At 38.2% G+C, this 17,544-nt stretch overlaps 1 protein-coding gene across 5 annotated transcripts in view; it reads right to left on the reverse strand.

Moving 5' to 3' along the window:
* The window catches only part of stx1a (syntaxin 1A (brain)), a 54,638-nt gene that overhangs the window by 15,988 nt on the left and 21,106 nt on the right, over positions 1-17,544 (reverse strand). For all 5 annotated transcript variants that reach the window (XR_002278037.3, XM_065960670.1, XM_065960671.1 and 2 more), the window contains exon 3: positions 13,909-14,008. Coding sequence is in view for 4 of the 5 variants with exons in the window: in XM_065960670.1 (XP_065816742.1) it covers positions 13,909-14,008 (100 nt within the window). In the remaining variant the exon portion in view is untranslated. The remainder of the gene's footprint in view (positions 1-13,908; positions 14,009-17,544) is intronic.

The raw sequence follows: 17,544 nt of genomic DNA on the forward strand, positions 1-17,544 counted from the left end.
AACATATTAAGAGACCGACATAAAAGATCGAACCCCCGTTAGTCATAACCTGCTGTGTTTGCCATGAAAAAAAGACGAAAGGAGCCAGGATTGATTTTCACCAAAATAAAATAATCACTTCAAAATGAAACTGAAAGGCAATAGTAATGAGGTGTGTGTGTGTGTGTATATATATGTGTGTGTGTGTGTGTGTGTGTGTGTGTGTGTGTGTGTGTGTGTGTGTTGATGCAGAAGAAGTACACTAACATAAACACAAAGAGAGAGAGAGAGAGAGAGAGAGAGAGAGAGAAAGAGACTGCAGGAAGCTGCCTTTATACCATGTAGCAATTGTCCAGATCTGAGAGGATCTATTCATTCAGATCCTTGGTAAACCTCAAAGAGACAATATGTAAACACACAAACTCTCTAAGCAGCGGCTGTCACAAGCCGTATTTCGATATAATCAACACTGAGCCTGTGGTGCATGCAGCTCACTAACACAAAGCGGGGAACATGCATGACGATGCAGAATAATAACTTATTATATAACTTATACTGTGCATAATAGACCTGTGCACAGAAGAAATCACACCATTTATGAAATTGGCTGAAAAAGACAGATCTATTTAAATGTCTGAATGTAGGGGGACAGGAGAGTCGTTGTTCTTTGTCATTAAGTTTGATAGCAGTAGAGGGAAGGCAGAGGACAAAGTAAAAAACAACAACAACACACAAGCAAATTGAGCTGAAGAAATTGCAATTACATGATCAGCAGCTAAAATGTGTAGGGACGTGTGTTTTTGAAGGCAACACATCTCTAGCCTGCAAAGGATTTCCTGTCTTTTTTATCACCTGCACATATAGTATTTTTAATATATTTGATGTTTTATTTGATAGAGACAGATACAATATATATAGACAACGTGAAAACAACATGCAATTGCAAGTATCATAGTGTTTATAGCGGATGCTAATTTGTAATACCCGTCCCTAGAAGGGCTTTTGTGTAAATATAAGATTAAAACTCTTAAAAGGGAAAGAGAGAGAGAGTAAACTGGGTATAGTAAACTACAATAAGACACATATTTAGCTGTGATATAGCTACAAATACTTTAACATGGGTAAAGTTGCTGAACTAACCAGGACTTGGTGGCTCTTTAAAAAAAATTGGTGAAGTTCAAGTTAATAAATATGATAGCCACACGTGAGTATAGGCAGAGTCACTTGGAAAAGAAAGTGAACTTATAATGCTGGGTGAGAAAGAAATCCTATTCTACTGTAAAATGATGGGAGAAACATGGAGGATATGCAGAAGAGCAGCTTCAATCTTGATGCAACATTTGAATAAAACTGTGTCTCATCTCAATGCTGAGGGCAAAATGTGTGCAGCATACAGGGGGTCTCTGAGGGTCTCAGACTGGTGTGAAGAGGTGGGCTGAAGCCTCCAGGGCAATCGGATAAAAACTGGGTTTTGTGTATAATGCAGAGGGAGAGTTGCTTTATGAGTCTAATCAGCTGCAGATCACAGATTGTCTGTTTAGAACAATTACATTTCTGTTCAGGTCTAAATAAGGGTGACATCGCTGTATCTACAGGGCAGTACTTGTCATTCATAGATGTTTCTCTACAAAAAAGGATTAGTATGTTAATCTTTGCGTCGACTTGTGCACTTTTTGCACAATGCAGAAACACTCAGAGGTGTAAGGTTATGAAAAAGTGCATCCAGCTTTTCTGTGTAACCATAGCAACCTCTAGTATCCTGCTCAATGAGGTCAGCTGCACAAACATCACTGAGATAATGACAAAAAAAGCTTTGTTTTTGGCCATTCATGGAGTGTATATGTATAAGTGTGTGTCAAGGAATTAGATTAGATACCCCCCCCCCCCTTTGTGAATACTAGACGGAGACAACCTGCTCGATCAGGTGTTCAGCTGCATAATTGGCTGCTAGAAAAGACGACCGGTGCAGAACAAGTGGAGTAAGAGGGAAGCAAATGAGAGGGCACAACTGAGGAGTCAATTGAGTTGTGGCTTCACATCCGGTCCTCTCTCTTCCAAAAGCTCTCGAACAGGATCTTCAGGTCACGCTCGTTGCCATCATTAAGACTGTGTTGCTATGGCGATAATGTGGAGTCAGGCCTCTCGTCGGCTTTACGTTGTTTAAAGTGGCAGAGAGAAAGCGAGAGCAACAGAAGGGCTATGAGGCATGAAGAAATTGAGGAAATGTGGAAACGAAAAGAAGGTCAGAGCAACTAAATAATGAAGTGTTATAAACATATTTTTGAGGGTGTGAAGAATGAGGTATGAAGAATGAACAATAAGCACGTATTGTAAGAAAAACGCTCAGCATCTTTTGGAAATGAAACAACGCTCAGAGCTAATTTAAAGGTTTTATGTCTTTTGAAGCACCTTAAAATTTAACGAGGCCTCGGATGACACTCATTTTTTTTAAGTCATGACTACCCTGGAAAAATGTAAAGTGATTGCAACAACATGTGCAATCGGTTGTATTTTCTTTTTTTTTTTTTATCATTATAAGGATTATCATCAAAATACACCTAAACATGGAAGTGTCAAATACACTTTCTGATTATTGCTTACATTTTTACTCTTAAAATGTTACTTATTTATACTTTTATTTTTCAGTAAAAAAAACTCTCAATATAAAATAAGGTTATACAAATTTTCCTTTATAAATAAATAGTTTGATAATATGTCAATATAGTGCTGTACACATTAGTGAGATCATTTCAAATAAAGCTAAAATCGAGACGTTTCAGACAGCATGCTCTCATTGCTGTTAGCCATGTCTGCATGTATTTCTTATTTAATTTATTGTAAAAATGTTTGAAATAAGAGAATAAAATGAAAATGAAAGTTCATCGTTATCCACAATGAATCCTGATAATAACTTCAGAATTTTACCAGGTGTCTTGTTTGAATGCAGAATAAGCCCCAGAAGGGTTCAGTAGTGGAACATTTTCATTTCAAGCTGGACCATAGTATCTTAGATATCAAAGCACAGAGAAACCTTTGAATATGACTACTGCTGCAGTTGGCTGTACGCTGGGATTGAATCCAATTTTGGCGTGTACGGCCCAGAAGAATTAAATCAGAATGACTGAACAGCTCAGAAAAACTAAGCAGAGCAGGTGTGCACAAACTCAACACTTCAACATTTCACTGTTTTAGTCAAAGACAGTTCAGGTAGAAAGCTGATCAACATGTAACGTGTAACATTAACATGTATTAGTAAAGAAATATGTGGGCATGAAAACATAATATTAACTCAGACCATTGCAGCCCCTTGTACAGGCTGCCTGTAATTTACAAGAAGAGTTGGACGGGGTTAGATAAACCCGAAGCACATTTTGTTTTATTACAAAAAAGGTGATGTGCTTGTCGTCAATGATGACGTCTAACAGTAAACTACTACTACATGTAGTCAAAAAGGCTGCAGAAAAAGTCTTCCATACAGCAATGCACCTGCAAAGCTTGCAGGTCTATTACTGCCGTTAGGTTGTCTTGAGTTGACGCACTACACTCTTATTCATGGAGTCTCTCAGTCTGAAAATGCTGCACGTGGTTGCAGTTGAGTTTCAGACTGGTTCACCAGTCTGGTCCAACAGTCTGGTCCAGTGTGATCAAATCTGTTTGCAGCATATTGTAGGACATCTTTTTTAACAACCTTTGCAAATGTAGAAGATCTTATTGCACTTGCAACTGCCAGCCTTCATGTCTCCTGATCTGGATTTGACCTAATTAACTCTGAGGACTATGATCATAAGAGCACATTACAGAGATCTAATAAGAGATGAACATCTTGGAAATCCTGTGCCAATTCTTTGCACCGCATCAGTCTTACTCCAACTTTGGATCTACAGCCGCAGCATTTATTCAATCAAGTGAAAACCTCATCCAGATTTCCCCTCGACTGTCACTATTACAGCAAATTGATTTTCCACCAAGTATCTGTGTTTGTCAGTCAAGTCTTTTGTGTACTATGACACCAACACATTTATTTCCTCTTCTCTAACACAGGGTTAATTGTTGCCACTCCAATCTCTTACGTGGAGCCATTTATAATTTGTTCTAAATCTCACAGTCTTTCTCTGTCTCCCTCTGCTCTTTCTGTAAATATATAACCAGTCCTCTGTGTGTGATCGCTCTGCTTATTGATCGTCTAGAGTGCAGCAGTTGGATGTTTCGGACAGACAGAAAATGAGCTCATCCCTCAAACATGACTGATATTTACCTTCCTGCCGGTCTACAGTATGAACTCAGGTAATGATAAACTGACAGCACAGATAAAGAATAACTACTAGTGAAGAGTCTAGATCTATTCTGAGAGGTGATACGCAGATTTATTGCTGCATAGAACATATAAAATCCTTATTATAGAATGTATAACATTTATAGGTGTTCAAGTAAGTAAAAAAGCAAACTTAAAGCTACTGTGAACAGTTCTAAGTGGGTATGAAACAGACTGAAATTACCGATGCCTCTTTATGACCTACAAACACACAGAGGAACATCGGTGAGAAGATTAATTATTTCTGAAAGGTAAGTTTTAATGCCTGTAAACACCAGAGGGGGCAATTAAGAGCATGCTGCTACAACATTCTTTCTTATTTATTTTTTTATGTTAAGGTGAGTGATATGTCTGAACTGTAAAAAGAGATTTATGTAAAAAAACTGCGGGACAAGATCAGCAAATACATAAAAGCTATCACTCTATCCACAGGGGGCGCCAAAATCAACACAACAAGATCAAGAGCATTAAATATGAATTTAAACATGGACGTCATTTTCTGCAAACTAAACAAGATTGTTTTTACTGTGTCTGATATTTACATCTATATTGGTGTTTAAATACTCTTATCTTTATGAACATATATTTACTAATATTGAAAGACATGTAACATCTTATTCCCCCTTCATAATTCAAGTCAATCATAAATGGGTTTTTTGGGGGAAATTGGTGGATCATTTCTTTATTGAGATCTGTTCTGATCATCATTTTCTGCAGCAAGTAAAAGCAGTACATCGTCTTTTTCTTTAGTCAAGAAAAGATTTGGCTGTTGTACTGTATTAAATCTTATCTTATAACGTCCTTATTCTCTCTGACAGCCTCTATTCCTCCTACACCATCTTCCAGACAGTATAACTGTGATCCTGTGAGATATCACGGCAGTGTTACTGTCACTTTGAGACCTCCGCCTGCCTCTCAACACTTGACATTTCAATCTAGATCAGAGCACCGAACCCTGCTCGCTTCTCACTGACCGCTGGTTCAAGAGTCAAGAGCATAGAGGGCAGTTAAACTCATTTATCCCTGCATGAACCAGTTATCGCCCCAGCTTTGACCTCCAGTATGTGTATAAATGTGTGTGTGACCTTAGCCATGGCCCTGACTGTCCTCATTGTGATAACCTCACTTTTAACAGGATATTAGAATTCAGAAAAAATGAACATCTTCAGTAGCAATAACAACATGTGCTTGGACTTCAATGGGGAAATGTAAAGAGGAAGGGAAATAAAGAACGAATAAGGAGAGTAAAAAAAATGAATTGGTTGAGAAAGAGAAAATAGGAAATACAGAAAGCTGGGGGAACTTATAAGCACTTTTTGGTATTGAAAGTAGAGGAGCTGTGGCAAAGCAGCACTCCGAGGGAGGCAGCACACTCAGCCAAAAACTCCACACTAGAAATAGTAACACTCACAGGCTGCAATTAAAACGAGCATCTCAAGAGCTGCGAGTTTTACAAGTCAGCAGAAAGAAGCTGTTTAAAAAGTGGAGGCTGAGATGTCACAGGGAGCGAACACAAAGTGGTTGAGAAAAAAAGGCTAGAAAATGTTGTTAAATAAACGACTGAGCATTGGTGTTAAGGAGCAGATTCTCTCTGTCTAATTAACCGAGAATGTGTCGGAATGCTTTGCAGTCAGCGAAACTCAAACTGTGGAATTTTAACTTGGTTCTCCTGGAAGTGAAGAATTCAAACATCACTCATCATTTGTCCTCATTATATTCAAAAGTTTTCGCACAACATTTTCACTTGGTTTGAGTGAAAACCAAGTCACAAAAGATAGGTGCTCTGAGTAAAACTGCTACAACATTACCACAGACCAGTGGTGTAGGGGTGCCTGAAGAAGTGGGTATACTGTTAATTGTTACCCAAATTATTTTTTTAAGTGTCCCATCCAGTGGAGAATAAACGGCCTCTGTTACTAACAGTGACATAAGACTACTCTTGCATATTTTAGTTAGTGCGCCTGCTAGCCAATTAGAGACAGAGTAGAGAGGGTCATCCCTTTACCATACTAGGAATTGCAGCATCCTACTGAATATGGTCAATCAATTAATGGTGTGAATCTGAGGAGATTTAGAAGTGGGTATGCCCTATGGAGACTGAAAAATAAGTGGGTATACTCTGTATACCTGCGTATACCCTGCGCTACACCACTGCCACAGACCAACAGGAGACAGTCATTTCTCTTCCTTGTGTGTGATAATCTCAGGTAGAAATCTGTGGCTTGCAGTAATTTGTAGACTAATCTACTCTCAGGATGTAGGTAGAGTCTGACTCCGCAGCCAGAAGAAGAAGGGAGATAAAAGACAAATCTAAAGTCACTCTACTTGTTTTCTGCTAGCATTGATTTCTTCCTCGTAGTAAAGAGAGCACAGCACTACAAGGTCTTACTTCATGGCTGCTTGTCTCAGACGGTTTCAATGCACAAACCAAGAAGCACATTAAGTAAAGCTGTGATCAATCGACACATAGAACAGGCTAACTGGATACTTTCAATTGCCTGTAGGTGTTATTGCAACATGCAGGTTGTCACTCACGTGTCAGGTGTAATGCATGGAATGAGTCTCTTCTTTAATGTTGTTATTTCAGTGTTATTTAGTACACTGTAGATGTACAATAATCTTGAAGAAGTACCATAAACCATACTTGTGTGCTTTTGAGCTTCTTTAAAATATGTCCAGTAGTTTGTAACCTACAAACTATACAGTAAGATAAACCCTATAATATTTGGTCTTAAGTTAAGGTTAAACCCCCCCAATGGGTAACTCCTGCTCAGAGACAGGATGGTGAGGTGTAAGTTTTCTGTCTTCGATCGGCAATCTGTAACAAAGTTGCCAATTTACGTCGTATAGGCTTCAATTGTGAATGAAAATGGCTGAACCTGCTCGGCCCGACATAATGATGACTCTTCCTGGCCTGCATCCAAGTAAAAAGTCAGCATAAAGTCAGATTTAGCCAATATGTAAACGCACAGCTAACAGTCTTGAACATTCACTGTGGGAAATGACGGATAAGTGACAATGTCAACAACGTTTTCCTCCACCTCTTACTGAACAACTTGAGTGGGAAAGTGTATTTAAGATGATCAAATCCAAGAATAACCTGAGAGAAGTCTTTAAAAGCATTACTGTTTGCTAATAGACTAAGATATTTCTCCATGCTTGGAAACCTACTCCAGCTACCTCTGATGCTTTACTGATTTTCTCCTTCCTGAACAATCAAGGTTAGTACTGGTATAAGACAATGAACACATAGTGATTTGAATAGTATCTAGGAGTAAGTTTTCAGTGGTCTATAATTGTACATCACAGCAAATACACTGGATACAAATTGTTATCCAAATAACAAAGGTGTCGATTTCAGCGACTGGAATAAGGAATTCAACAGCTGAAGATGACCCAATGCTACAAAAAATCCAAAAATGTTGGTGAATGATTTCTTACATGCACTAAATAGAATACTAACAGATTTGCCACATTCATTTATTTACCTGCAGATGAAGGGGTCTAGTGAGAAACTTTATTAGAATTCTTTATTTCTGAAAATGTCTTATACAAAATATCCATTTCTGTAGGAATAAGAGGAGGAACAAGTGTCGTTGGAGAAGGACATTACAATGCATTTTTTTTGAACAACCTTGTCACAGGGCCATACACATTTTTTTTTTCAAAAGCACATTAATTAAAACTAATGTTGAATAAGAGTTAAGGTTTTCAGACTTGCATCTGTGTTGGTTAAATATTGTGTTGGTTGCAGGTATTTCACAAGAGCCTAACATTCTCATGGGGATAGCAGAGTGTAAAGGCCACTGATGCACCTGCAACAGAAGCAGCCATCACCTCCTCGTGACCTTAAGAAATCTATCATCTCCAGTGCCATCAATTAAAGTAAGTAGAAGCAGTGATGCACAAGGCCCATAGAAATTCCAGATAACAAAAGAAATAATGCAATTATTTCATGGACAGTCAATCATCTTCGAAATCTAAAAATGCATTAGTGTTTTCCCTTCCTGCATTAGAGGAGTGTGCTTGTGAGAAAACACAAGTTCAATATCCATTAAGACCATGTTGCTGTTACCTATTTCATCATCAGTATTGAACCTATAGTGTTCACAGCCCACACAAACATCAGCCTAGCAAACAGACACTAACACTGCGTCGCAATTCCCCTGTGGACATTTACTCTGCTTCATTAAGGGAGGTGGGTAAACTGTGATATGGCATAATGTGTAATGCAGGGGTGAAGGTTATATTACACATAGACATATGTGTGGGCTAGTATGTGTGGGTGTTTGTAGTAATGTGGTCTAGAGTTAACCCCAGTGGAAAAAATGTCTCAGTCAGTGAACACAAAAGCTAAGGGATAAGGATAATGGAGGGGGGGGGGGGGGGGTTGTGAAGCTTGACTGGTGGGTGTCGGCTAGGCAGACATGATGCAATTATGAAACTGATAAAGCGTGACAGAATTAGGAGGTTTACATACTCACAATTTAACTTGGCATTGGGAAAGGCCTTTGATGTAATTAATCTATACTGTGTGTGTGAATCCTTTCTGCTCCGTCATTATACTATATATCAGGAGAGAACAAAATGTCACTACTTAAATCCTAAGTTATTCACAATATAACTTGCGATTGAAAAGGAAAAAAGAAGGAGGGTGATTTTATTTTGAAAGGAAATAGGTTTGTTTTGGTAAAAGACAACATCTCTGAAGTTGATGTTGAAAGAAAAGCAGGCTCCTCTCTCACCACAGAGGTGAAAATAAAAGAATACAAGAGAAGCTAAAAAATGCAGAAAAACTGACTGAAAGAGAAAGAAAAGCAGGAGTGAGAGGAAATACGTTTTTCCTAACAATGGATATAAGACCACACTGACCTTTTACGTGAGCAACATTTTCAATGCAACAATGACTCATGGGAGATTTTTAAGAGCCTGGGATTCACATTAAAATGTCATTGTGCAATTACTTCAGATGACACACAGAAATGTCAGACTGTTTCCATCAGAGGATCAGAAGCAGAAAGGATATATCAACATCCTTGTGAAAATGGCACGTGGCACAGTTCACATGATCTTAACACATATATCAACCCTATTTTATACAATTATACCAGCTTATTCTGGTGTTATAGACACTTCAATCAAGTGATCAGGATCATAAATGTGACATAGTAGGGCCCTACACATCCTCCTAGTTGTCTGAGTAGCCCTATTTTAACTATAAGTTGGAGCAACATTTTTATTACTCCAGCAATGTCTAGTGGCTGGATCAGTTTTGACAAGAGCAAAGCAAAAGAGGAGAACACTTCCCACCAAAACAAAGAAAATGACCCCTTACTCCATTGCTTACGGGTCACTTCCTACATTTGGTACATTCCCTTTCCGTCAAGATTCTGTCATTGGTACATTTGTTAGGGGATTGGTAAAAGGTGTTCTGCCACTTGTAAATTTGTCTCAGTGCTTGTAAATGTGTTTCACATCTTGTAAATTTGTTTTTTAAAATGTAAATGTGTTTTGTCCTTTGTAAAAGTGTTTTGGTTTTGTAATTTGGTTTTATAAAATGTAAAACTGTTTTTTAAAATGTAAATTTCACTCACGTTTTGTGAGTTGTTTCACACTCACACCAGCCTGCGTAAGTTCTGTTGCTTTACAAAATTAACCATGTGTTTACTGTTTATTATACTATGCACCTACAGTACAATAATGTTCCACCAGACTTTTTGGACACCAAGTAATATCAACACATCTACAAGATTAATCCCAACATTCTGGGACAGCCACGATACAGCCATGATTCCCAAACGATTTAGCCAACAGACTTTGGCAATTTCCTGGCTTCTCCTCTGGTGCCAAGAAGTTGCTAAGAAGTTGGCAAATGTGTATTTTGGTGTATACATCTCAACAAAAACTGGATGGATTGCTATGAAATTTGGAAAAGCATTCCTCTCAGGATGAATTGTGATTGTGCCAGCTTGCTAACTGACAACGTGACATGCTGTTGTGTGGAAACTAAAATGTTTATACATATCCACAGCCAGCACAAAACACAAAGTACAGCTAATAATAAAGGGCACGTTAATGGCTTGGTGGCAAATTTAAAATTGACCTTGAGCTGATTTTAAATATAAAATAAGTGGATAAGGGGCTTAGATGGCCTAGCGGTTAGGTCGCGGAGACTATGACCCGGGTTCAAGTCCGTCCTGTGGCTCAATGTGTGCAAATATTTAGAAACAGTGACAATTTGGTCGGCATGCTCTCCATGTACTACTATCCCTATTCATAGCTTTTTGTTGTTACTTTGATAAATTTGTAATCCATCAGAATTATGTCGAAAAAACACACACTGTGTGGCTGAAGATAATTTTAAGTAAATTTGTCATAGAAAAAAGGGAGTTGCACATATCTCCATACATGAAATGATACTGCTAAAGAAACAGAGAAGCCACCTGGATGAAGTTATTCAGATAACTGTAGTCTCTGGTGGAGCCACAATGCAACATTGACAAACACAATGCCCTCCGTGTAATGAACGACCCTGACATTTACATCTGCTGCTGACTGATGTGCATTTATCAGGCACACACACACACACTTAGATCAGTGATCTCAGTCACAAAGGAGACAACTTGTTGAAGAATTCACGTGTTAAATGCAGCACCTTCCCTCATTGCTGCCTCGCTCTGTGGGTTACCTACACAACCCGGCTTGTTAAAGGGCTCATTTGATGCCTGCTGCTGCAAATAGATCGATGCTATTTCAGGTAGGTGGAAGCTAGAGTATCAGGGTGGTGTTACAAGTGTGAGTAACAACCCCCTCTTGAGAGCAGGAGGCCAGATCAATGGTCTGGCAAGGATGAGAGATGTGTGAGAGGACAGAGAGAGAGAGAGAGAGAGAGAGAGAGAGAGAGAGAAAGAGCGACGGAAAGATTGAGTTAACTTTTCATCACAGGCTGAACCAAGGAAAGGAAGATTGAGAATTATGGCAGATGTAAACAGCAGATGAAAAGGGAAAAGACAGGGCTTATGACTAATGGAAGCAGAAGAATGGTGAAAAATGGACAACTGAAGTCTAAGAAATCTCACCATGAGGGCATAAATGCTTAAAATGATAGCAGACTGGTGAAAAGAGGCTAACTCATCTCCAAGATCTTACATCAACTGGCTTGTCAGAAAAAAAAGATATTTATTTTCTTAATTTCTTTAAAGGCTTTCTATGTGATTTTTATAAATCAAGTATATCCTCTGAAAATAACTCTGAGTCACGACTGTCTACAATGGGTGTAACACCCGAGTCCCACTGTCTGTGATGCTTTCCTTGTTTTCCGAGTCCTATCTTCAGTTTGTTTACATCGCCAGGACGGCGGCTGACTCCTCCCCTCACGTATAAAAGTTGTTTAATTGAGGGACTAGAGAAAAGAAGAATAGCATACTGTACTCACTGCTTAACTGTGTTTCTAGATCACACTCATTTCAGGTAAATTTACATGCAGTGTGAAGATACGAGCGTAATAAAGATCACTAGCATTAGCATGCTAACACAACAATGCAACGCGAGTTGTTTAGGTTTCATGCTGGTGCTCAAGGGCGACATCTGCTGGATCAAAAAAATCGCATATAAAGCCTTTAAAGCAATCAAGACATTTTTCTTTTTGTCCAGTGAAACTAACAGGCCTTTTGCTGAGGTACATTCTTCTTGCCCTTAAGAGCTACTCTGACTTATTACTGACTCAGTAGTCAGTAGTATTAAACTTTAAAGCTATCATTAAGAAGCGTGTGCACAAAAGGGTCAGACTTGGACAATCTAAACTTCACCATTTGAATCAATGAAATAAAGAACTTCTTAATAGGAAGACAGACTAAGAATAAAGTTGGAATCTTAAATTGATTACTGTGCTTACTGGTGGTCACCCTAAAAACTTCTTAATCTTTCAAGCGCATTATTGTACAAAAAAAGACCCACATTAATATATAACAGCAGGTAATAAGTGCACATTGACGAGCAACTCAACATGAGAAGCTGCTCATGAAACTTTGGGTCGCAGGGTAACTTCTGGTTTGCTTTTGCTATTCTCATAATGAAGTGATAGGTGGCATCAAGTCTTACATTATATAATGTCATTATCATAGGGATGCACAGATTGAGAAAAAAAAAGTCAGTGCCAATAATTATGAAACGTTTGTTCTTAAATTAAGAAAAACTTAATTGCTTTTTCAATTTTGTTGACGTTAATTCCCCCACCTGGGCCCAAAACCTCAATTAATGAACATTATGAAAACACAGGTGAAAACTATTGAACTCATTAAAGACTACATAACACTACCTTTGAGTCAGCACAAATTCAATCAAATTTACAAAAATACATTTGAGTTTTACATGGAAGACATTTTCTCAAGCCGCAGATATTTTAAAGCATTCTAATATGATAAGGCTAATAGTTACAGTAAGTGAGCAGCTGGTGGTTCAAACTCTGCATACACCACACACACACACACACACACACACACACACACACACACACACACACACACACACACACACACACACACACACACACACACACACACACACACACACACACACACACACACACACACACACACACACACACACACACACACACACACACACACACATCAATATTCCAGCTAATGAGTATTCCAGTAGCTTACACGCATAGAAATCAACATCTGCACATACAGACGCTCTTACGAAAGTACAGAGAATCTCTATGTTCCTCACAGACTCTCTCTGTTGTACTCTGTGCTCTCAGACTCTCTTCATACACGTGTGAGTAAATCATACTGAACTAAGAATAGACTTGTTGCCTGACTGATTCCAATGTCCTCCAACCTGCGGCTCAAGAAATCTTTCATCCTTGATACAAATATGGATCTTCTACAAATTGACTGCTGCTGATTAACATTTTTATTTGACATTTGTATCCAGTGTGGAAAAGGCCAACTCAACCACTAACAAAGCACACAGCTACATAGACAGACAACCAATTAGTGCATATAAATGTAAAGTCTATAGCAATATAAATGAAACAAATTATTAATGTGGCATAATGCTCAAAATAAGTACAAAAAAGCGTATTTGTAAGATCTGTGGGCCTCTGAGAGCTGCCAGAAGAGCTTTAGTGCTCCTTAACACAGATCATAAAAGTCGTTGAACTCTTATAGAGCATGAACACCATTTCTAGCAGAATATTTTCTAATTTCATGCATTGATGACTATGGTGATAGAAAGCCCCATCTACAAGTTGCTCTAAAATCACTCATATGTATCAAACCATATGTTGAGATCTGGGGTCAGTTGCACAAATGGCAGATGAGGTGAGATTACAGCTGTGGCTTGGATGCATGTAACTACTATAATAGTAGGATTTCAGATGGACGTGTCAAGAAAATCTACAGTGGAGATGTTTCAGAGGATTCAAATCCAACTGGACAGTCACATTAAAAACAGTTTTAAGAATTCACCTGGATACTCATTAACAGCAGGACTGTGAATGTCTGGGTTTGGTTTGGTGAGCTTGTTAACCCAAAAGTTTAATATAGGAGCATTTAGAAAAGAAGACACAAACAAACAAACAAACAAACAAACAAAACAAGCCTTACTCTCATCAGGGTTAGGTGAGGCAAGGATGGCGCTATGCTTCCTCTTTACCTCCTCCACTTTCTCTGCCAGAGACTCGATAAAACCCCGGATCTCCTCCACCTGTTGACAGGGATAGAGAGAAAGAGAGAGAGAGAGAGAGAGAGAGAGAGAGAGAGAGAGAGAGAGAGAGAGAGAGAGAGAGAGAGAGAGAGAGAGAGAGACAGACAGACCAAGAGGCACTTTAGATCTCCTCAGTGCTGGCAGGCAGGAAGCAGCCGTGATTAGCTTGAGCGATGTTGATAGAAACTGAACTGAAGATGTCATTATCATATTAGGGGAAGAATGAAAGCAAAGTGAGGCAGGCTTGAGTGAAAGAACACTGATATGCCATGTTTTTCTTGTTTTCATGCTGTGCTCATGATAGATTAATGCCAACAAAGAGTAAGGTTTTTTTCCTGCTCTTTTGTAAAGTGTCTTAAGATAACATTTGCTATGAATTTCCCCAATACAAATAAAGATTGATTGATTGATTGATTGATGTTTCCCCTGTCTCAATCGTCATTTCTCTGGGATCTCTGCAAAAAAAAGTATTTGTGCGGTATGGCCATGATGGCCAGTTTATAATTAAAGGATAATATATAAAAAAAACCACATTGGATATTTGTTTATGACTATTTTTCCCTTTGACTTTTTTTTTTTTCCAAGACACAGGTTAAAGAAATCTTTCCTTTGTTTTGTTCAGATTAAATAATTGAATACACTTAAGGGGGCTGCATGGAAAGATTTTCTCACCTTTGGAATTTCACCCAACTAATGCTATGCTAAGCTAACCTTGTACTTTCCAGAAAAAACCTGCAGTGTCCACTTGAGGCTGGCAGACAAGCCACAACATTTCCCCTTTAAGTCCCATGCAAAAAGGCTGTATTTACAGAAATTAACGTATTACGGTTTTGGTCTCAAAGGCTCATTCCATATTTGCTAAAACTGAAAGGGTGGAGGGTGGGCGGATTGGGTTAGAGTTATTCATAAATCTGCATACATTTGGGCGTGGTTGAGTTGTCTGACAGGCTGACAGGCAGGTGGACGTTTAAAAATGGCTCTTCAGAAACCAGTGGGTGACGTCACTGGGAAGGACATGAGTGTGTTATATTTTTAACTGTGATCTTTGCAAGCAAGCCTGAAAAGACAAATATCCCAATACGTTTCACTGCACTTTTAAGCACAGAATAGTGATGACTTCACTACACCTTCACCACTTCAATGGGCAGTTTTTTCAAGAATTCTTTTTTTTTTTTTATCATTTTGAATTAATACTATGGATGTGCATGTGTGTGGATTGCTTAATGCACAAGGGTATGTGGTTAATATATTTTCCTGTTTTAGTGATGCACAGAAAATATTTGTTTACAATGAAAAGGAATGTTATTCCATTCTCTTTGTTTGTCTTCTATTCTTTTCTGTTCTTTTCTCTTCAATTCTTTTATTTTAAATAAATTTCAATTTAGTTGTCTTCCATTTTATTCTTTTCGATTCATTCTATTCTATTCTATTCTATTCTCTACCTAAATGCAAACTTAAGAAAACTGACTCTGGTAGTGCACAGATGTATCTCCCAATTTGACCTCTGCACTTCACAGCATCGTTTGACACCAACATCCGGGTTTGACATTCTAACCAATAACCTCGCTGCTGGCTCTTCACCAGCTGTGCCGCCTCTGGCTCAGGCAACATCTGGACAAGCAGCGGATCACATCTGTCCAGCACTTCATCAACCTCTACTTTCATCTCAGTTTGTCATGGACCCGTGTTCTCTTTCTCCTCCCTTATATCTGCTCTGCTACAGGCCGGCATGTCCCCCCAAATCACTCTCTACAATATCAATCTCTATAATCCCTACAGTTGACAGAGAGTGTGGTACATCTAGACAAAACTTAAGAATACAGTCTAAACAAAATCCATGTTATGTAGACAGTACAAGCTCCACATGAAGAGCCACACAGTGATCTAATAAGACAAAGTTCAGCAGAAGAGGCACAATTTATACATTCAGTCGCACAATATGTAACTGATATACCTTACGAGACAAACAGTTAGTTAATTGACTTCCTTTTTATTTTAGGAATAATTTCACTGTAATTGATTTTATTGATGTCAAGGTATATCTTTGCATGTGTATATGTATTTATTTAAGTATTTATATTATAACATAATTGTTAAATGTTTTATATGTTGTTTTATTGTTTCGTTTTTTTTATATTTTTTCTCTGACAACAAGGATTGTTACCATTCATACCAATAAAGCAACCTGAACTTAAACCTGAATATATCCACAGTTGTCTCCATGTCTCTGGTTTTACTTTGCCCTTTGAAGTCCACCTGTCACCTCTCACAGCTCTGCACGTTCTTCATCTCATCCATCAAAACAGTCCTGAGATTTCCTTCACCCAGCCCAGGTTATTATTTTCGCATTATCTCTTTAATTACCTACTGATTCTATCTGTTTCTTTAATAACAACATAATTGGCTCTGGGAGACCACTGGGGAGAGACCAGACGCTGCAGACGGCACAGTGACAAGAGGACAGAGTTAAATAAAGTAAGACACACAGGTGGGGAAAGATCACAAAATAAAAAAAAAAAAAAAAAAGTAAGGCTGAGAAAGGAGGAAGAGGAGGAAGTGAAACAGACGTGAAGTGAGCAGAAGATGAAATCACTGTAAGCCGACTCAGTTTGGAAACCATGTGTACGTGAGTCACGCAGCTTCTCGGGTCTCTGAAGACATCAGGCAAATTTTATTGGTGTGGGAGAGATAAAATAATATACACACACATGCAGGAACAAATAAAAAGACAAACTCTCCCAGGAATACCTCACACATGTGTATCTTCCTTTTATAAAGTGGATAGGTTTCTACACCATGACACCTGTCTACAACTTGCACAAATGTCCTATTGAACCAACTAATAATAGCTTTTTTTTCAAATGTATCATCTGATCTAAATTTTACCTGAGTATATATCTCATTCTTATCTTGTTAAGATGATGAAAAAGGCTTGAGGCCAGAGTCTGTCTTGCTGTTGCTCCCTTATTCTTGCATCATCCAGTGAGGGATATTTGGGGAAAGAAAGGAGTTTCACTACGCGATGTAAGAAGAGTACTGACAAATCAAATGTAATGGAACTTATATGAATCTATGGTAGGAAAAATGTACATATGTAAGAATAAACTCACTTACAAGCATTCTGTATTAAACAATCAACAAAATGCCACACTGAGAAGACCTTAAATTTAAATCTGTAATGTTTATTTACCACAAACATTGAGGTCTATACATTTCTACCTTTAAGAAATAGGAAACCAAAATATTGCAATTGTAGAACAGTCATTACTCAACATATAAGCCGGATTTACTAGAAAATGTAAATAACCCTTTAACAGCATCAGAAAACATAGATACGTCAAATTTTAATTGTTGTCCGATGTTGCCTTTGCAAATAAAAAAATAACTCAAATTGAGAGTATAATAATATATAAATAGCATTATGTCACAGCTTAGTTCATGACAGTATTTCAAGCCTCCACATATTTCAGACACATGCACGTACACAAATCTATCCAAGCTGTTAGGTCAACATACAACATACAGTATGGTGTTGT

Source organism: Labrus bergylta, chromosome 11, assembly GCF_963930695.1.
Source record: "Labrus bergylta chromosome 11, fLabBer1.1, whole genome shotgun sequence".
Classification (NCBI taxonomy): Eukaryota; Metazoa; Chordata; class Actinopteri; order Labriformes; family Labridae; genus Labrus; species Labrus bergylta.